This window comes from Diadema antillarum, unplaced genomic scaffold, assembly GCF_040938485.1.
Source record: "Diadema antillarum isolate AM-2024a unplaced genomic scaffold, OU_Dant_1.0 scf00000107, whole genome shotgun sequence".
NCBI classification, from domain to species: Eukaryota; Metazoa; Echinodermata; class Echinoidea; order Diadematoida; family Diadematidae; genus Diadema; species Diadema antillarum.
This window is the reverse complement of record NW_027270996.1, coordinates 846,187-869,312: the sequence shown is the minus strand read 5'-3', so window position 1 is coordinate 869,312 and position 23,126 is coordinate 846,187. Positions and strand designations below refer to the sequence as shown.

Below are 23,126 nucleotides of genomic sequence, written 5' to 3'. Positions count from 1 at the left end.
ACATTGTTTGTCCAGCCATTTCAGAAATCCATTTGCCAAGAGTTTTGTGCTGAAGCCTATCTATGTTAGTCCTAGACTTCCTTTTCATAATATTTGTTTAAAATTTTCATCAATTAAATTCATCGCAGTCTAAATACACAAACACACACACACACAAAGTTTAGTTATGGTTTTCAACTATTTTCTCAGAACTGTGCCCGCTATAATGATTGCAAGGCAGTGCTTATTGTAAATAGTGGGAAAGATAATGCAGTGTTGTTGCATGGTGTAAGGGTGCATCATTTCTCTTCTGTGTGGACTCGATAAGCTACTCTGAAATTCATGTCCTTGAAATAAAGCAATCTTGGATGCAGCGACATTTGACTGAGACTTGTGTCCATTTAGGTTGCTACATATCAATTTCACCAAATAGAAAAAAGCAAATTTCTAACTTTAATTCAGTTTCATGAATTGATTTGTAAAAATTGTAAATTGTGATGCGACATGGTTCAGTATTCATGTAAATAAAGAGATGAAAGGGAAAGAAAAGGTTTCTGTGTTCAGTTGTCTTTTATTCCCATGAAAATGAGTTTCTGTGTTCAGTTGTCTTTTTTATTATGCCTCCGCCACGAAGTGGTGCCAGAGGCATTATGTTTTCGGGTTGCCTGTCCGTCCTTCCGTCCGTCCTTCTGTCCGTCCTTCCATCTGTCCGTTCGTCCTTCCGTCCGTAATGAATTTTGTGGACAGCATAACTAAAAAACCCTGTGAGGTATCCTAATGAAACTTGGCATGTATGTGTATTAGGGGGTGAAGTTGTGCCTATCAACTTTTGGGTGCACATGCTCAAGGTCAAAAGGTCAAGGTCAAATACGTAAGATGTCACTATTTCCACCATATCTATGCAATGCCCGAAGATATTTTCTTGAAACTTAGTGTATACATGTATTACCCAATTAAGATTCTTTGGTGAAAGTTTGGGGTCATGAGGTCAAAGGTCAAAAGGTCAAGTAAAAATATTCAAACTTAACTTTTTTTCTCTGTATCTTGGAAATTGTTCAAGGTATCTTCATGGAACATAGTATATATGTACTGACATGTACTGACTGGCAGTGAATATCTAGAGAATTTAGGGTTCATGGGTCAAAGGTCAGGGGTCAAAGGTCAAGGGCAACACTTCAAGATTTTACTATTTCCCTCATATTTATGCAATGCCAGCAGGATTATCTTTTTATGCCTCCGCAACGAAGTGGCCGGAGGCATTATGTTTTCGGGTCGTCCGTCCGTCCGTCCGTCCGTCCGTCCGTCCGTACGTCCGTCCGTCCCATTTTGTTTTTGTCGATATCTCAAGAACAGTGTGGTGGTTTTACATCAAACTTGGTATGAGGGTATATCCTTGGGGGATAATACTTTGTGTGGATTTTAGGGTCACAAGGTCAAAGGTCACAGGTTATTTTGTGGAAAAAAAAATTGAAATTTCATGCTTTTCTCCATATCTCGCAAATGGTTCAAGGTATTTTCATGGAACTTAGTATATATGCTTGTACCGATGGGCAGTGATTATCTAGGGAAGTTGGGGGTCATGGGTCAAAGGTCAGTGGGGTCAAAGGTCAAGTTCAACTCCTCAAAATATCACTACTTTCCTTATATTTATGCAATGAATGAAGGTTTGTTTTTTTTTAACTTGATGTATGCATGTATTACCCAATATATATTCTGTGGGAAGTTTCTTGCCAAAAGGTCAAAGGTCAAGTGAAAGTGCTGAATTGCACTTTTTCCTCCATATCTCAAATGTAACTCAAGGTATCATCATGAAACTTACATATTTATGCATGTTCAACCTAAGAGTGATTCTCTTTGGAACTGTGAGGTCAAAGGTCAAAGGCCAGGTTTAGATAATGCTATTTTCTCATTTGATACTGAAATTATACTTTTTCTCAATACCTTGAAAAATTACTCAATGCATAAACTTATAAAAGGGTCAAAAGTCAAGTAAAAATCATCAGTTCCCCAAATACCTGCACTCTGACATTTTAATCATTCATCCAATTGAACCTACAAATTGTAGTTCTAGGAAAGTGAACATTCAGCACATTTGTGTCAAACCTGTCATTTTAATATTTTGCCAATTGTTTGAAACTGTCATCACACATTGTCAAGACATTGTACTATAGACCTATTAGGAGAACCATGCATTGTGGCGGAGGCATATCAGTCGCCGTAGCGATATATCTAGTTTTTTTTACACTTGGTGTATGCATGTATAACCTAATAGAGATTCTCTGGAAGCTTTCTTTTTTCTTCTTTTTTTTTGTCTCAAAGGTCAAAAGGTCAAAGATCAAGGGAAAGTGCTGAACTAATTTTTCCTCCATATCTCAGAAGTGGCTCAAGTTATCTTGAAACTTACTACATATTTATGCATGTTGTGCCTGGCAGTGATTACTGTAAAACATGATATATTCGCGGCACGAAATTTTCGCGAATTGGAGCCGACGGCCTTTTTCGCGGCAAGAAATTTTCGCAAATTGCCTCTTGCGTTCAATGCATATAATGTAGATAAGAAATTTCGCGTGCATTTTAATTTCGCGAATCTTGGCACTACACTGTAAAAACATCGGTGTTAGATTTAACACCACGGGTGTTAAATCTAACACCGATCAAACTTCAATAAAGGACCACACCCACAGGTGTTGAAAATGCACTGTGATGGTGTTGAAAAGTGTTCACCTGACACTTCGTGGTGTTAATTTGACACTGTACCTGGTGTTATTTTGACACTGTACTGGTGTTAATTCAAAAATGACACCACATGGTGTTGATTTGATATTTATTGGTGTTAATATCAATGGTCTAACACCCGTCCAGCTTCAATAAGAGACCACACCAGCTGGTGTTACTTTGGTGTAAATTTATTTTCACATTTTTTCAAAAATCTAGTATTTTAATGTAAAATTCTTGATCGTCTTGTTTAAATTGAAAATCAACAAGAAGTGCAGTTACTAAGAAACTCTTCAAAAAACAGTTTAAAATTTGGAAATGGCACCCGGAGGTGTTAATTCAACACCATAAATGAGCACCGAAAATTTAACACCAGCTCGGTGTTCACTATTTAACACCGGATTTTTTGCAGTGTAGCGAAATTCGCGAAATTAAAATGCACGCGAACATTTCTCGTTTTACAGTATCCTATGAATTTTAGGGTCAAAGGCCAGATGAAAATGGTAACAATGAACTTTTCATTATAGAAATTGCACTTTTTCTCCATACCTTGAAAATTACTCAGTGCATAAACTTATGAATGGGTCAAAGTCAAGTTAAAGTCCTTCAATCCCCAAGTACATTGCTCTCCTATTCATCCAATTAAACCTAGGTCAAGGAAGGTGAACATTCAACACATTTGTGACAAACTTGTCATTTTAATATTTTGCCAATTTTGTGAAAATGTAATCACACATTGTCTACATGTACTATAGACCTATTAGGAGAATCGTGCATTATGACGGAGGCATACCAGTCGCCTTAGCGACATTTATAGTTTTCATGAAAATGAGTTTCTGTATGTGTTTGATTGTTTGATCGTTGGTGTATTCTTTCATGTATGAACATCACATAAAATTATCCGCTGTCAAACACAATGTAAGGCATTTTTTAACTGTCAGGTCTAATGTTGTTATGGGTTGGCTCCTCACTTGTCTTACGATCCGCTACACACGCCACAATAAGGTCATTGGTAGCAAATCTTGTATTTATACATGTACTACAGTTTGCGTAACACTTGAAATCGTGGTCTGAAACGTGGAGTGATCGTGGTGATAGTACCAGATAATAGGGAACTTTAGATATTCACGACGGGGACGTTCAAAGGGGAAAAAATGTTCTGAGCATGCACAAAATCGCGCATCAAGTCGATCTGTTGTAACGGATTGCTCGACGATTTGGACCACAATTTTAACAGTGGTGCAGATTGTGATACACGAATATCAAATGGAAATTCCGCAATCAGCTACAAAAGGTCAATCGTGGCATGCGTCGTGTATCTCACGACAGCGGGAACGAGCCTTAATGCACGCACTAAGTGTGTGATAGTCTAGTGGGATTTGAGGAAAATATAAATGTATGAAGCATTTTTTAGTAAAAGTTGGAAACTCCTCTATTTTGTATAATTCAAGTACACTGAATTAAAAAATTCTGGTTCCCAAGTGGAATTTTAAGTCTAAGACCCTCTAATTTGCATAAACAAAATGACCGCAAATCCATTGCTTTTTAAAGGTACAGTTTACCTTTGGGAGAAGTGATTTAAAAAAAAAAAATGTTCAAGATATCACATTTGATGCATATGTGTAGGTCTGTTGTATCACAAAACATCCTACCATATACAATTTTTGCTAAAAAAGCCTAAAATATAAGGAGATATCAGTGTTTTTCTCAATAAACCATAACTGTATATGGTTTAGTCTGGACACATTTTTATTATAACTATTGTTCACACTTTGTGTATTTAACAATACTTCACATCGATTATACAGATTCAAATTTTTAAAGTGGTTGTTTCTATCCCTAACTCACATTTTAGAACTATTTTAATGCACTAATGCTGGGTTTTTGTTTCATCTGCAAATGGTAAATTATGCCTTTAAGGTGTTTCGGGGATTTGATTTTCATAAAATCTCCACAGAAATGCAGAAATAGTAATAATTTTAATAGTAATCAAAGTGCAAAAGTCAGAGGCTAGATCATCAATTGTTCATAACATTCACTTTTATTCAAATTAAGAAATGAAATATGCAAATTGCTGGTTTCCATCGGTACAGCATAATATGCACATGTATTGTGTTTATATATGTTCACTTCTGTTTTTAATCATATTTACAAGTCATCAGGCAAACAAAAAGTACATGGTGTTGTCAGAGCTCAAGTAAGAGTAAGTCCTGCATCTCAATCAATTCAAAAGAACTGAATTATACATATTATGCAAATATCTCTATGGAAATTGGCATACAAGAGGATACAGGACTGGCAGAGTTCTAGATTCCACAATGCATTGCTGCAATATATAAATCTGAATCATACCGCTGATAATATATAGTAATCATTGTATCAAGACTGGTTTACGAATCCTAGTGTGATAAAGGAATGCAAGAACCAACTTCAGCTATTAAAATAAAACACATCTCATTTGCATAATGAATTATGCAAATATTTGTCCATTATTTCAACTGTTCCTCCAAAGTCTTGCTATATCAAACTGTACCTTGGCGTAGTGAAAAATAGATAAGGTATCGGTCAAAGAAAGCATACATGGTGTCATCTGAGTAAATCAACTACACTGTACTCGAATCAAATTCAGAAAAATTCATTTTGGAGTGACCTCAGGGATCACTCCAAAATCTTCGAGTGATCCCTGAGGTCACTCTAAAACAAGTGAAAATTGACATTTTCACTCAAAATTCACTCCAATTTCACTCTAAATTCACTCTTTTTTTTGTACTCACTCTTTCAAGAGTGAATATTTTCACTCGATTTTTTTAGAGAGTAGTGTTGTGTTTACAACATTCATCCATGTCAATGTAAAGTAACACATAAATCATAAGTTATAAGTTAAGTATTTACAAATAGCATTTACATAGCACAAAATCAATTGAAACCATCCTCAAGGGTACATTCATGACGGATGAATAAACGTGTGCGGAGGGATCCTATATACATAGGAGCAGATGGTTAAGGGCAGGGCGGCGCAGCCGTGGGGGCCCCCACACTTTTTTCAACCCGGAAGTACGTAAGAGGCACTAAAATGGGATGGGAGAGAATGAGCTGAGGACCTTTTTTTTTTTTTTTTTTTTTTTGCTTGTCAGCTGAAGAAACCCGGAAGTGGACGGGGACGGGGAGAGATGAGCTGAGGACCTTTTTTTTTTTTTTTTTTTGCTTGTTAGCTCATGAAACCCGAAAGTGGGCCCCCACACTTTTGAAAACAGTGCGCCGGCCCTGAAGGGGGTAGATTCCCCGAAAGAAAATCAAACACGGGCTGTGTTACACTCACACACACAATCTGCACGCACGCAAGTGCACGTGGACAAGCATGCACACACACACACACACACACACACACACACACACACACAACAAGGAGAAGAGAATGAGAAAGAAGAAGAGGAGAACTCACCAACTAGACCGTCATAGGGACATCATTAATGACGGTACCTGCAGTTGCAAGAGGATAGAAATATGAAAGAAAAGGATTGAAAATAAATTCATGTAGACCTGTTCTGTAAATATATCATGCCAAATAATCTATTTCTGATCAGTATTCATGATTTCAAATCAATGGCGGAGTATTGCAAAAGAAGCTTATTTTCAAGCTTACGTTTGAATGAATACCAACCGGGAGTTTGTCGTAATTCACCATCTAAAGAATTTCAAAATTTGGGGCCATTGTGAATAAAAGTGTTCTGTAATATTCGTAATCTAGTTTTCGGTATATAAAACATATCACTCTGTCGTGTTGGATATCTGTGTATATATTTATTTATTTATTTTTCTTAAATAAAACACAAAAACTTAAGGCAAAACACAATTATTCAAATTATACATCAACATTTCTACATTTATCGAATACAAATCACCAATTTTTACGATTTTACTCTCTATGAAAAGTGCATCAGTGTGTACGTATCAATTACATCCATAAATGCATCTTTCAACTTTTTTGAGTAACCAATAACTTATCAATATTCATCCTACCTGAGCTTCCCCACGCTAATATTCCATGATTTAAATATGACAAAATCGTAGTGAAAGAGAACATCAAAAGTATTTTAATTGAAAAAAAAACTGCTTTTATCTATAAATAGATAGGTTTATTATTATTTATCATAAATAAAAAAAAATGACCCTAGCGCACGCAATTTAGATTATGAATCCGGTTCCTAACCTGAATTAAAAAAAAAAAAAGAAATCCACCAGTGCCTTTTTAGAGGATTTGAAAAAAAAAAAAGAAATATCCGACGGGGGTATATAGGCTAATGGATGAACTGCATGTTTATAAAAACTCATGAAGCCTGTATATGATTTGCATACCAATTACAATATTTGCATATATTTTGACAGCACTGAGAAGGAATTCTAGTTTTCATCTAACCCTCAAAACCTTACAGTCTACATAGTGTTTAATTTGCCTTTCAAGAAAAAAACAAATGTAAAAAGTACTCTTTCTAATATATATATATATATATATATTTGCATACTTCAGTACTAATTTGCATAATTATGAATAAGAATACTCACCATCTGAGAAACGCTTATCCCTCAAATCGCTAATTCAATTCTTTGTATAGAGATTTCAAATCATTTTTTCCCAGCTTGTTGCAAGGAATTTTGTAGAAAATGTGTCTCTAAAATTGACAATTTCTGTGACTGGGCAGCCATTTTGTTTATGCAAATTAGACGGTCAAGGTCGATGAATTTTTTTCGGATTCAGCATACTCAAATTAGCTGAAAAGAGACCAGTTTCCAACTTTTACTCAAAAATGCCTCTAACACCCTTTTAGAGAGCCCTTTTTTTAAAAAGAAATCCCACTAGACTATGACTGGGAACATTGTATGGATTGTCTAGCACATCGTCTGGACATCAAGCCTCACTCCCATGTACTTCGTATCCCTAGCCAACGTTTTGTTGCGAACTTTATATACAGTGTATTTGAGTATGGTGGGGGTACAAAGAGCAATGGGCTTTGTATTAGTTTTTTGTAGCATTCAAACAAGATTTGAAAAAAAAAGTTTTATGGAGATATATACATAGTGCATACATGTATTACGGTGCTCTGTTTATCTATTATTTTCATGCTTATATAGACATACAGGGAGCTTTAGATTTTAGACGCGCGGACGTTCAAAGGAAAAAAAAAATGTTCTGAGCTTGCGCAGTAGCGCGCGTAAAGTCAATCTATTTTTAGCTTGCGTCGCCTGAGTTGTTTACTACGCGTACTGGGCTATTTTCACGTCCGCACAGTTTGCGACGTAGAGAGCTTCTTCATGCACTGATCATAATATGGGGGCGCGATTTTATTTTTTATACGTTGCGTCCCAGCGTAATCTAAAGCTACTTTTCCACACGACGCAGGGAGAGGAGAACGTCCAGCGCAAGCGTCGGCTCAAACGTCCGCGCGTCAAAATCTGAAGCTCCCTATTATAAGCAACTGTTACTGAACTCTGGTTCCCGCCGGGCCTTCATCCAGGCAGCATGCACCTATTATATTCTGTTCAGATGGCTTTGCTTGCATTTGTGTATATAATGCCAATATGCTTGCCTGCTGCACCACTCTCAGATGGTGACGAAGACGACGGTCATGATGGTGCCGCAAGTGGTGATATTAGGGAGATTTGCGGCGCGGACGTTTGAGATGACGAGTGCGTTGGACGTTCTCCTCTCTCCCGCCTGCGTCGTGCTGAAAAGTAGCTTTAGATTACGCTAGGACGCAACCTATAAAAAACAAAATGGCGCCCCCATATGATCGGTGCATCAAGTAGCTCTCTGCGTCGTGAATTGAGCGGACGTAAAACTAGCCCAGAACGCGTAGTGAAAAACTCAGACGACGCAAGCTATAAATAAATAGATGTGAATAAATAGACTTGACGCGCATGCTCAGAACATGTTTTTTTTTTTTTTTTTTTTTTTTTTTTTTTTTCATCTGAACGTCCCCGCAGGTCGCGAAAATCTAAAGGTCCCTTTAATGATTATGATGAGTGTTAAGTGACGGTGGTAGTTGTGATGACATTGATGATGAATCAATGAGGAGGAGGGCAATGATGACGAGGTTGATGCATGGTCTTCTATGTTCATGACGGGGAGAGATAACGGAAGCGGTGATCATTTCGATGACAATAGTACGTGATGTGCTATTGTCGCCCTCTCCACAATACATCTTACACTTTCGTATCCTAATCAACTGAACTCTCAGTTGGGTAAATCCCCCATTTATAGGTTTCGTTATCTTACTTTTCTTTCATAATCAAAGTCATAATATGGGAATACGGATTGATTATGCCCTCTAGGAGCCCTTGGAAGAACTGACCTGTGGTCAGTTTCGGAAGTAGGAAACGCGAAGTTCGTGAGTAGGGCGATGATCCGCGCGCTGCAAACCTTTATAGAACACGGTTGTGTACAGTTGCCCTGGACATGGGTGACTCGCATTGCATCTCCCCAGTGTGCGCACATTATTCGTGACTATAAAGCAACTAGCGCCGCCGATGATATGTTACTTTTCTTTGCTGGGTGCAACCAAGGAGGTTCAACCAACCAACGTTCCACTCCATTTCGAGTCTACACAGACGTCGGGGACGTGAGTGGATCGTAGTTGAAGATCACGACGAAAGATTGAGGTATGTTTGCTTTCATGGCTCTAATAGGGAATGGCCGATTAGTGAATATTATACTATAGAGTAATATATCACTCTGTATTTATATAATAATACTCTGTATTTGATATGCGTCTATAAATTACATTCAAAACTGTACATGTAACAGCAGTATTCTACACGGTGGTTTCACTGTAGATGAATAACCATGATATGTCTTTTTTAGGCTTTTACATGTTTAATTTGTTAATGCAATGTGAATTTTATCATATCAGTGTCATGTAGAAAGGGAAAATGTCGGCAGGTCTGTGACATATATACAGTATACGGGTGTGAATTCTTGGCGTGTTAGACGTTCCAGTTCGGAAAAAGAGGGGGCGAAGGATGGGAGAAGGAGAAAATATGTTGGGGGTATAAAATTCATATACTGTAAGGCCTTAGGCATTATGCTAAATGTGAGCACTCGGTCATAGTGTTCCCATTGCATGCCTATTAGATGTTTTCATGCGAAACACGCTGCCTTGCAACTTACTCTACTCCAGCCGCGTCCTTCTGTTTCCCAGGTTTGCAGTACTGTTTGCCCCGCCTATGACTCCATGAGCGGTGTTGGTACAATGTATAATCAAGGAGGTATATACCTCCTTGGTATGATTTACAGACGGTGTGACCGGGGGAGGTGGTACAACACTGGTATTGTATTTACCGTATGCACAACATACAGTGACGCAACGGCCGTCGTTGTTCAATAGGCCTACAATAATGAGCACAATGTGTTCTATACTTCAATGGTATAGTGTCCCCATGTCCTGTTCATAAACACGGGTTTGGGGGCTTTTCAGTCCAAGGAATGCACACGGTACACACATTCAATGCAGACATGTGGAATACCAATACTTTAACTGCAATCAACCTTGTCGAATCTATTTGGACTGAAATAGCTTCGTCTCAAACAAAATTCGACTTTATGAGGAATTGAAATCAAAAGATTAAGAGAAGAGGACTTGAAGAAGACCTTCGACAATTTTCATTTTAATCTCCGTTCGTGCATTGCTTCTTTGCGTACAGAATGATGGGCTTGCGTGTAACACAAGTGTATGTGCAGACAAGACCGTCTTGTCATGGGATCGGAGGTCAATAAAATTGACATTAGTGGCCGACCTCACCGCGGGAGCAGACAGACAAATGGCTTGCAATGACATTCGGATTCTGAGATCACTCTCATTCCACGATTATCCATGAAATTGAGAGAGAGAGAGAGGAGGGGGAGCATGGAGCTACTGCAGTGAGGGGCTGGCTTGGTGAGGGGGAGGAGTGGGGAGAGAAAGAAGGGGACGTGAAGAGTAATAATTAAGTTTGGTGTGAGTCTCCTTGATCATGTGAGAGTAACCTTGAGAAAATGTTGTAAGGTACAACCACAGAACTCTACACACAGTTCTGTGGGTACGACTGAGCTAAATCAGGTAACTCAGTAATCAGATTTAAACGTACAAGTATATTTCACCTCAGCAATATACTGCCTCACACTATAGCGACACCAGAAGAAGTATACACAAAAGGTTCGATGTCTTTCGTGTGTTTACTGCCCAGGCAAGTCAATTAACTTTTGTCCCTGCTCATTCCAAACAGCTGTAAACAGTGAAAGGCCTGAGTCAATGATATTGTGTACCGTATAGTTACTGTATATTCCACATGTACTCTTTGCTTCGTGTCAGAGACGAACGGAGAGGAATTTACGGACCGTGCGAGAAAGTCGGCTACCGACGCCACTAACATGCAAATTTTCGAATGAAACTTAGAGATGATAACAGTCTACCCCTCACCCAAAATTTGCAAATAGTGTATGGCTGTATGCATTTGGAGGGGGGGGGGGGGGTCATCTTCTCTAAACATGTGGTTGAGCCCCATGGATAAACATGGAGCTAGCTCCATGCTCTAACTCTACGGGGCTACTAGCTCCATGCTCTGATAAACTGCTTCGAGGTCTTGTCAGACTGTGGTTTATTATACACATTTTTTTGTGAACTATGGCGAAGCAAATTAAGTATTCCTCCAAACTTAAAACAAATGTGGAGTATCCGCATGTGGTACATTACTTTAATCATGTAACTTCGTGGTTTTGACAGAGGAATTCTCATAGAAAACAAGGTAACTAACGTGAAATGTAGCACTTGTTTATGGGACCGTTACACATCATTCGTTTCACCAATTTAAGTGCCTATACATCAGTGAAAGAACAGCTCTCATAGGACAGAATTAATATACATGTAGGATAAATAAATCATAGATATAGATAAACGACAGAATCAGGTGTAGATGATGTACAGTTAATTAAAACTCAAACAAAACCAACACGATAGTATACAATATACTATAATTATACTGTTGGTTTTGTGTTTGAGTTTTGATTAACAGCACGTACATCATCTACAACTGATTCTGTCGTTTTGTGAATAAATTCAGATCATATTCTACGTGGAAGTCGTGTTTTTAGCCCCATCTAAAAACCTTCACAGCGATGCTATAGATATAAAGTGAATAGATGAATGTGTAAATGCAAATTTACTTATTTACAAATAGGAGTCAAAAGAGGCCTGAGCTTTCGATGATTCTGCTGGACGAAGATTCTGCTAGGATCGAAAGCTCAGGCCCCTTTTGACTCCATTTTACTCCATTTGCTCGCCCTTACTGGATAAGCTTCTTTTTTTTTTTGCTACACATATTTACAAATAGATGAAACAATCATTGTGGATAGGTAGCCTATATACGAAGGAAATATTAAGAGAATAAACATGTGAGAAAGATGAGATCAGAGATTTGGAGAGACAGAGGGAAGGGAGAGAGAGAAAAGAGAAGGAAAGAATATGTTTATATGCTTGCAATATATTCCATCTGATACAAGCGAAGGAGAGAGTGAAATAAGAAGGAAAGAATTTTATAATGTATATGCTTGCAATATATTCTATCTGTCACAAGCGAAGGAGAGAGTGAAATGAGAAGGAAAGAATATGTTTATATGCTTGCAATATATTCCATCTGATACAAGCGAAGGAGAGAGTGAAGAGAAGGAAAGAATTTTATAATGTATATGCTTGCAATATATTCTATCTGTCACAAGCGAGGAAGAGAGAGAAAATGAGAGAAGGAAATAATCTTTTGATATTATGCTTGCAGTATATATTCCATCTGTGACAAATACTTAAACCTTGCAAAGAAACATATTACGACCATCACAAGTGGAAGACCTAAGTTTTGACGCTCCCATGTGGCAATAATACCCTCCTCAGAAAGAATTACTAATTTTGAGTAAATTGGCAGGCCCCTGTGCAGGTGAGCTAACCACAACAGTGACACGAAATCGACATGCACTTCTATATTACATTGTTTGTGTCTACATTGCAATGGGGGGAGGGGGTGGTTTGGGTGATGAAGCTGATTTTTAGTGTTGAACCCACATCTAAGCGGAAATGAACCCTATCTATATTCCGATAGAGAGTGTTGTGTAGTTTCTATTGCATTGTATTACGGGTGAGACGGATGCGGGCGGGCTAGCGTTTCCTCAAATTTCACTGTGGACGTTGTGTTTCACTAAGTTTGCTGCTATCACTGAGTTCACACGTGCTTGGGTTAATTTTCTTTCTAGGTCGTCTAGTATTACTACTCGCATAGTGGTGGTATGTACTGTATAGAGATATTAATGTAATAGAAAAGGTAAAAGAGCGCTGGTAGGTTAGAAATTGGTATAGTGTTGTGTTACTGAGGTAGTTACAGCAGTGCGTTTATCTGAGACGTTGGTGTTGATCCGAGACTGATAAAGAGCAGTCTTCAAGTGAAAATGAAATATTGGGAGCATGCGCCCTAACATAGTTGTGCCAGTATGATTGAAACATTTTTGCTTGGGATAATCACTGTATTAGTTGCACAGTACACGGCCGGCGCCACGTTTTTAAAAGTGGGGAGGGGCCCAGTTTATATTTTTTGGTGCCACTTCCGGGTCTCAGCAGCTAACAAACAAACAAAAAATTCAAAACAAAACAAAGCAAAACAAAAAGGCCTTCCCCGCACTTCAAAAAAACCCTCTGGTACAACTTCCAATCGGCTTCCAATCGATATCTACTAACGAGCAAAGAAAGCTTTTTCTGGGTCCCGTTTCATAAAAGATGTTGGGATAGCAACTCTTGCTGGAATGGCAACTTCCAATAGTAGCAGCCAATCAGGAAGCTGGATTCTAGTCGTTACCATGACAGTTGCTATTCCAGCAAGAGTTGCTATCATACCAACTTTTTGTGAAATGGGGCCCTGGTGCCACTTCCGGGGCTGAGCGGTTAGAACCTATATGTATCATGCAACTCCCCCGGTTGCGCAAAGTAACGGTTTTGCAGCAGATTTTTGTTGGTGGCTGTCGCGGCTTTAACTAACTTGTGTTATCACGGCAGACTCGTACATCAATCCGGAAATGCCAGTAATAATATTCTGCGATACCTCTTCTTTCGACTGTCAGGTTTAAGTTACAGTGTTTTCAGTGGCGTGCTAATGTCGATATAGACTTGGGTATAAAATTGCGGCCGTATTATGATGACCTGATTTATATCTGGGGGTCATATTTATGTCCGAGGTTGGTGGATGCAGACATAGTCAAAGGTATAGTTGTTGAATTCAGAACGTTCCCATAGCGCCAAAAGTGACGAAATAATTCATAGTGAAACGCAGTAGTAGGAAAGTGTAACTTCGATACATACCATATGTTGACAAAGCAGCGACACGTTTTGTGGTTTGATTTTCAGAATTATAATTATACAGTATTGCCAAATACCAGGGTCATTTATAGCATGTCTCTGTTTATGATCAAAGACGAATTTTATTTAACTTTGTAGCCGTATAAACCAATCTTTTATTTCATGTTAAGGTTGGATGTCTTAGGGATCTGAAATATTATATTTATTAGCCGTTGTCACAGAAATCAGCCAGGGGTCAAAATGGAGTCGTCATTGATGTAAACTTTATTTTACTTTGGCATGTAGTAGAAAAGTATGATGTTAACCCATTTTCCCTCTACGTCTGCCCATAACCTTTATCAGAGAGAAGATTCCGCAACCTTCGCACCTTTAAATTTAGATCAAGATTAATTGGGGGCGCTGTTGCATAGTGGATTTATAAGACTCCGGACTCCCAGTCGGAGGACTCGAGTTCGGTTCCCGCCCAGTGCTTACGTCCGTGGACAAGATGTTTTTATTCATAATGTCCCTCTCGATCCAGGAGTATAAATGGGTACCTGGCAACACTAGGGTAATGATAATGCCAGGGCCCTTTGGTAGAGCAGTGGCAACACTGGGCAACACTGCAGAGGCTACACTGAATAAAGGAGACATTACTTTTATTATTATTATTATTATTATTATTATTATTATTATTATTATTATTACTATTATTATTATTATTATTATTATTATTATCATCATCATCATCATCATCATTATAATCATCGTCATCATCATCATCATCATTACAATTTTTAACATTAACTGTTATTGTTGTTCTTGTTAATAATGTTATTGTTATTATTAAAGGACAAGTTCACCTTCATAAACATAAGGATTGAGAGAATGTAGCAATATCAGTAGAACACATCATTGAAAGTTTGAGGAAAATCGGACAATCCGTTCAAAAGTTATGAATTTTTGAAGTTTTTGTGCAGTAACCGCTGGATGAGAAGACTACTGCAGTCTGTGAATAACTTAGATGTCACATGCGTACAACAATATAAGGAAAATATAAAGAGAATTTCACAAAATGTCATGTTTTGAAAAAAGTACACATTCCCCCGACTCGTTACCGACAAATGTTATGGGTAATATTATTCCCCCCGCCTTTAGGAAGAGGCAAGTCAAGTGCTCTTTTATTGTGCGAAAAAAGTGAAAATATGTTGAATTTTCTTTGCATTTTCTTTATACTGTTGTACGCATATGACTCACAAGCTGTAGTAGTCTCCTCATCCAGCGGTTCCAACACAAAAATTTTAAAAATTCATAACTTTTGCATCGATTGTCCAATTTTCCTCAAACTTTCGCTGATGTGTTATACTAATATTGCTGCATTCTCTCAATCCTTATGTTTATGAAGGTGAACTTGTCCTTTAATGTTGTTTTGCCAGAATCATGGCGTCTCGAATAGCGCTCATTACTGGCTGCTCATCGGGTATCGGCTTGGAGACGGCTGTACGACTGGCCCAGCGCGCCAAGGACCCGCTGATCGTCTACGCGACCATGAGGAACATGTCCAAGAAAGGCGAGCTGGAAACGGCGGCAGGGGACGCCCTCAATAAAACCCTCTTCATCCGAGAACTTGACGTCACAAAGGAAGACACGATCGTGGAAACGGTCGCTCATATCTTGGATACCCATGGACAAATAGATGTGTTGGGTATGTCATTTTTGAACTTCTATGTTTATTTTCAGGAACACAGCTACATATCATTGTGTATTCAATTTTCGTTACAGTATGACGCGGATTTAAAACATTGCTGAGATTCAAAACTTTATTGTTCTAAATTCAGAAAATAAATATCTGGGACTTAAGCGTAGGCTACAAGATTAATAGTCAGCAGTGTTTTGAATCACGGAATTTCAACACCTAATTGGGTCATGGGGTAAAGAGGAAGAAATTATTGGTAACACCAACTTTTGAAATGATGATAACGATTTGGCAATGATAGTATTTGTGTTGTCATTTTTATTGTTTATTAATGTCTTGGCTGGAACTCACAAATCATTGATGGAAACAGCGATTTCATTTGATTGCGACGTACACGCTTGCAGAAGGGTTTCAATGACGTAATCGTGTTGTGTTTTCTGGTGTGATTGTATCCGATATCACCGTTAAGTTTGCGCAGAAGCTGTACAATTTGAAAACTATATCATTTTTCTATGGTAGATTGACCCTCACTTATCTTATCAAGGTAAACTTGGATACTGAGTAACATTTCCGTTGAGTGGCATTTACTATTCTTGTTGTTTTTTTCCCCCAATTCTTTCAGTGAATAATGCTGGCATTGCCGGCCCTTGTATCCCCGATGTGACGAGCATTGCTACCTTCAAGAAGATGTTCGACATCAATTTCTTCGGGGTCATTCGGATGACCCAGGAAGTGATTCCGCACATGAAGCGGCGGAGGTCGGGCCGGATCATTAACATATCTTCATTGGCGGGAATTATGGGTGAGAAACCTTTCGTGAGAGTTAGATTGGAATCATTTTTGTTCAGTAGTGACGACATATTGTATGAGGCAATGTTATGATGTCAAGCATGAAAAAATAATGGCTTCTCAACCATAAAATGTGACTGTTGGTTGCAGCAAAGAGATTTATACGCACTAGAGTGCTCATTGGACATACGAATGCTTTCTAACAGGACGTCTAAAAGTGAAGGGCTAAAGCGCACGCGCTGTATACTGATGGCAATCTATAGCTACTTTCAAGTCTTATTTTTGGATTTTAAACAGTAGTTATCTTCTTTAAAAAAATCCTAGTGTTTTAGTTGCGGGCATAATAGAGCGCGAGTTTAAACTATATTGCTGAGGGTCTTTTTCATCAAGCATTCAATTGCTAACTCTCTTGGAGGATTCTGCGCCTCTGAATGTTTCTACAATAGATATTTGGCGCTACACAAATGCTGTGGACCACCATCATCATTTGTTTGCTTGTTTTATTTACGACATAAATATCTGGGACTTCAGCGTAGGCTACAAGATCAGCAGTACAAGATTCATATAACCAGCCTGATAACTTCAACACATACAGGGTCACAGGGTCCTCCACATAGGGTCATAGGGTAAGCACTTATGAGGCGACAGTGCTTCTCGAGAAGTGGTTCCCACGATTATTGCCCCTAAAGGTTACCAATATTATTCATAAGCTGGCGCCGCAACTGGCGGAACCATTATGAATATGCACGAAAGGGCGGCTCCCATCTCGCACTGATGTATGAGTGGGCTGCGTACGCAAGCTTACACGATTGCGACTGAGTGTAAACGCTTGCACGGTCGCAACTGCCAAGAACAATGTTCGCCAAGTTTGATCAATTAGGAGTACTTAATTTGTTCGATCATTTTGGTAACGTTGTTTCTGAAGGAGATGAGGGGTATTCTCAGTTGAATACGTTTCTTTTCATTTGTTTATTGGGGATAGAGATGGGCTCGAAAAAGAAAGATCGAAAAATACACTATTGAATTGAAATCTGCTATTTACGTAGAATGTATTTACTACATGTGGAAGTTCATCTTAACCGTACTTCATCCGAATTTATTGTTGTAATTAATGACATCATTTTTATGGCAGGTACGTATATAAAGGGAAATAATTGTCAAAGCATAATTTCATCAACAAGACTTAGGGTGCATAAAATATGAATACGAAGAAAGAGGTTGACACGATTTTCGTGGAGATAAATCTCAATCAGAACAGTAACAAAAACGAAAACTAAAAAACTAAACTGATGCGACGGCCGAGTGATGTGAGGCAATAGTATATACAGTGAGGTCTGGTCATTAGTGGATTTATCTATGAAATTTGATTTCTAGCATAAATATCTGGTACATGACAAAATAGAGTTACAAACTAAACAGCTGTGGCCTTGAATTATGTGTTGTGATGTGATCTGAGCGTGGAAAATGAGAATACCTTAGTTTATATTATTCTTCTCATGTGTCGTGTGTTGTATATAGATTTAAAAAAAAATGAGGCGGCCGTAGAGTGAGGTCTGGTCACTAATGTATTTATCTGTGATTTTTTTCCTTCTATTTCTAGCACTAATATCGGGTTGTTGAGTTACAAACTAAACACCTGCAGCCTTAAATCATTGCTGTGATGTGATTTGCGTATGGAAAATGAAAATAACCCAGTATTATTCTTTTGCCTATTTTTGTTTTAAATCTATACAACACACTACGCATAAAAATAATAATAGACGAGGTTATTCTCATTTTCCAAGCTCAAATCACATCATAACACATTCTCATTTACAATGTTTAGATTGCAAATCTCGCAACAGATATTTATGTTGCAATTCAAATTTCATCAGTATATTTGCACATGACCAGACCTCACTCTATACTGTCGCCTAGTTTTTTAATCTATATTATAGAACACGCATAGTATGTGAAGAATATTACCAGTGGCGGATCCAGAGGGGGGCGCAACCGGCGCACGCCCCCCCCCCCTTTATTTTTCGTAAAAAAACAAAAGAAATAAAAAGAAAAACAATGAAATGAAACCCGGAAGTGGCACCAGAAATATCAGTCACGCCCCCTTTACAGAATTCCTGGATCCGCCCCTGATTACTGATATACTCTAATTTCCTTTTCAAATCTATGAAGGAAAACCCTACGACCTGATCCCATTCTATTATCCCCTCACACCAGTCGCCTCATTTTTCTGTCCGCATCCCCTATACCATGCACGCATATTCAATAAACACATATGTAATGACTTTGATATCTTAATAAAATATGTTATAAGGCCTATTTTCAATGTTTTACTGCTTTGATCAGAATGATTCTTCTCTCAAAGTAACTCATGATATTGACCTCATTCTTTGTATTCATTATTCTATGCGCTATTAGTCTTACAGAGGAGATTATGCTGTAGCAATTATTTCCATTTATATACCTACCATAACATTGTATGGTATCAATAACTAGAACAATTAACTCAGATGAAGTACGGTCAAGATGAACTTTTACAGTAACAAAGATATTCTACGTGAATAAGATATTTCACTGAGTGTACTTTTCTATCATTCTTTTTCGAGCCCATCTCTATTCCCCTTCCCCATAAAGAAATGAAAAAGAAAGGTATTAAGATACCCCTCATCCCCGTCATACACAACGATACCAAAATTAGGCAACGGTCATAACCCCCGAAATCAGCCTGCTCGGCGACCGGTCGGCGAGTTTTTGGCCAATTTTGGTCGGACAACGACCGGTGATCGACCAGTGACCGACCAGGCACCACTGATTTTTAGGGTATCTGTCGGTCGCCGCTGAAGTTTTAACGCGGGGTTAAAATATCAGCGGCGACCGACCAGTTTTCACTCGCTGCCCAAAATACGCTCGGTGTCCGAGCGGCAACCGCCCAGGCACTGGCCTACTCAAACGGTCACCGCCGAGCGATTAAGGGAACAAAAATAATAGAGACAAAAATGACAAAAGCACAGAAGAAAACCGAGGGAATGGATTGAGCGGTCGCCGTCGAGTGATTTAGCGACTGAAAATGATAAAGATAAAAATGACAGAAGCACTGAAGGAAACCAAGGACTAGATGGGGAAGAGAAGCCAAGGCAATGTAGGAGAATTAATAAGCAGGGGGAGGGATAGAGGCAAGGAATCCCCACCAATATCTCAGCAACTCATCATCTCGGCAACCAACATGAGGGACATGGAAGACATGGACAGCCACTTTGGGGCAAAAGAGATGAAAGCTGAAAGTTAGTGTCGGTATGTAGACTAAGTAATATAATGGTTTGGTTACCTTATCATTTATTAAAGGCCTATTGAATGAAGAAGTCATGAATGACAAGAGATGGGGAAATGAAAACATGATATTAAATAGGAATAGAAAAATACTGTTAAATATAGAAGCAAACAAAGATATTTAGGAAAATTCTAATGTGTTCTAATCTTTGTTCCATCTTGGCTTTTCCTCCCTTTCGTTTAATTTCCTACTTTCTAGTTATCGGTGGTTTCACATAACTGAGGTTTGGTAGCTGTTAATCTAACTCTTTAAATCTAAATCTTTAGCCTCGAGTTTTATCTTAATTAATTAATTTATTATCACATCACAAATCATATAGGTACAAGAATATACCCAGGTAGCTCGTGGGAAATTTTCGGCAGAGGCCGCCGGTACGCCCACGGGACATCGGTAGATGACTTATCGATTACCCGTTGGTCGCTGAGCGATTTCGTAAAAATCGGCCGGTGGCCGGTGGGAGATCGTCTATACAGTTGCCAGTGGTGCATCGCTTGGTGACTTAGCAAATTTTTTCACGTAAAATCGACCGGTGACCGACGGGAAATAGACAGGGCAGCGCTCGGGCATCGCTGGGGTTTTATAGCCTGCTCGACATCTCCAAAAACTGCTGGGCGGTGCCAAAATTTCAGCGGCGACCGAGCAGGCTACAAATCGGTCGATCGCCGCTCTTAGTTGTGACTGAAGTCTTATCAAAACAAGTAAGGACTCCTTGATTACAAACTTGGTGATCCTTATTTTATAATCCTTGGCAGTTGCGACCGTGCAAGCGTGCACACTCATCGTGCAGGAGTGTAGCAGGCGTGTACGCGGCCCAGTGGTGGGAACCTCGCACCTTTTACATACTCATTAAATATATAATATATATATATATATATATATATATATATATATATATATGTATATTCATTGTATATAGATTATATGCCAGTTTGGGCGCCAGCTTATGAATGATTGATAAGCGTGTGACCTTTGGTGGTCAATCCTGGGAACCAATTCCACTTCCCTTTAAGCATTGTAAGTGCCTATACCTCAGCCAGGGAGGTGCGTCAGTCTAGGAGCTAAAATAGCTCCCCCGTGATTTTGCTATCAATGTTTTAGAAGTAGAGTTAAGTGATCTTCTAACACAGGTTGTTCTGATGGCTGTATCATGGTCTCTTTTACGCTTCCGAGCCCGTTGGTATATCCTTTACGTTCCAGCGCGCTGGGCATCATCTTGCATTATCATAATAGTGAAAAGTGATATTGTTTTCTCATCGTCTGTGTTTCACTGAAGGTGTGATGTTTTACGAGATGTACGGGTCGTCCAAGTTTGCACTCGAAGGGTTCTCTGAATGCTTGGCCATATCCCTGCGCCATTTCAACGTCTGGTGAGAATGATATTTTGAATCCCGCCGTATTTTGCTGTCGTCTGTCCCTCAATTATATTAACTTATGCGGTGCACCGTTGCTGCGTTTGTCATACCGTAACTAATCAGTATCTTCATCAATGTCGTGTTGTTTTATTGGTCGTCATTCTTATTGGGTGATTGAAGTGATAAAGTATGTTAAGTTCAATGCAATTCAAATCTACTTTCATTTTTTTGACGGCACGTGACATACACTTCGCTCTTTTTTGTGACAAAAGAATATTGTAAACGGTACATTGTAAAAGGGACAGAGTGTATAACATTAAGGTAACATTATAATTCATTGTTGTAGCACGAAACTTTCTAATAAAGCATTGTAACGACACATTACACTTTGGCTATTAATTACTCTTCTGTTTATTTCATACTTCTGAGGTAGGTTATCCACTTTTCCGTGTTGTCGTATTCTTTATTCTTCTTCTCTCCTTTTTCTTCTTTCTCTCTCATCTCTTCCTCTTTCCTACCTTCCTCGCTTTGTCTCTCCCTGCATGTCTCCGTCAATATATCTCTATCACTCAGTCTCTTTCAACTCTTTCATTTAAATGCAATTATTGCAGGGTAAGCAACGTTCAGCCAGGACCTGTCGAAACCAAAGTCCTGACCAATCCAGATGTGAGCGACGTTCTCCGCGAGCAAATGGACGATCCGAGAGTGGACGAAGAAACGCGCGAAATGTACAAGACGATCTCGAAGCGCCGGGAGACGATGCTGACGGCCGCCGGCGGGGCGCAGCCGGCGTCCGAAGTCGTGGATGTGGTCGAGGAAGCGCTGGACTCTGAAAAGCCGCACTTCCAGTACCAGACCAGCGAGGTGACGAGGAATCTGGCTGCGGAAAGGTTCAAGGATCCCACCGGGGACGAAGCGATCGAGAAGTTTCTCATGAGATAGTCATGAGCGCGTCGATGTTTGATAACAGCCTAGCCTTTTGCAATGCAACAGCTCGCTATGCACTCGCACGCACACAGCGGTCGGATCTCTCGCAGCTCGCCTCTCGCGCGCTGTGTGTGCGAGTCCACTGTCACGACTGTCACTGCTCTCTGTGTGCGTGCATGTCCTCGAATTATAGCGAGCAACCTTTGCAAAAGGCTACCCAGCAAACACATAACGTTTTCAGAACGTTTCCATAACTTTTTTTTTTTGAGGTTCCGTACGTCTTCGTATAAAATGGACGTTTTTTGAAACGTGCACACAACGTCAAAGTTGGGACTTAGCATTTACCGCAAAGCACAGTTGTTGTTTTTTTTTTGAAAACGTTTTAAATACGTCAATGGACGTTACAAAACGTATTTATTATGTCTGCTACGTCGACTTCGTCTTTAATGAACCTTGAAAAAAAACACGTTTTTATAAGGTCCGCTACGTGTTCGTCATTGGTTTCTTTATCATGAATATTCATGCCTATTTATGAATATTCAAATAAGAAAATATAGGATTTGAAAACTAGTGGAAATAGATAAAAGTCATTGAAATCTAAAGATTTATGCTGTTTTCAAACTGTTTTCAAACTTTCTGTGTTAAAAGATAAACTTACCAACGTTATTGTTCAGTTATTCACAATCTCGTATTGTGTTATGAAGAGGTATTTTCATATGTTAATAGGCCTAATTAAGGTGTGTGTGATCTAATTTTAATAACCACGTCTTCATGCATTACAACATTTTGCTGGTAGATAAAAGAATGTGTTACAGATTCATCAAATTTGAATTTGATGTAGTATAGGTATAGGTGGTAGGACATTAGGATCAGGTTTGGATAGGATTATATAGGATTAGGGTACATTGATTCCAGATTGTGCCTGTATAATCTCATAACTATAATTTTTTAATACCCAATAAAAATAAACATTAGACGTTCTTAAAAGATTTTCTGGA

General features: G+C 38.9%; 1 protein-coding gene across 1 annotated transcript; it reads left to right on the top strand.

The window, feature by feature from the left end:
* Positions 1-9,250: 9,250 nt before the first annotated feature.
* On the top strand, positions 9,251-22,206 carry LOC139719221 (retinol dehydrogenase 8-like). The gene is made up of 5 exons (XM_071630651.1): positions 9,251-9,351; positions 15,476-15,744; positions 16,358-16,537; positions 21,123-21,216; positions 21,813-22,206. The coding sequence occupies exons 2-5, from the start codon at positions 15,480-15,482 to the stop codon at positions 22,141-22,143; spliced, it is 870 nt and encodes a 289-aa protein (XP_071486752.1). The 5' UTR covers positions 9,251-9,351; positions 15,476-15,479; the 3' UTR covers positions 22,144-22,206.
* The last annotated feature ends 920 nt before the right edge of the window (positions 22,207-23,126 follow it).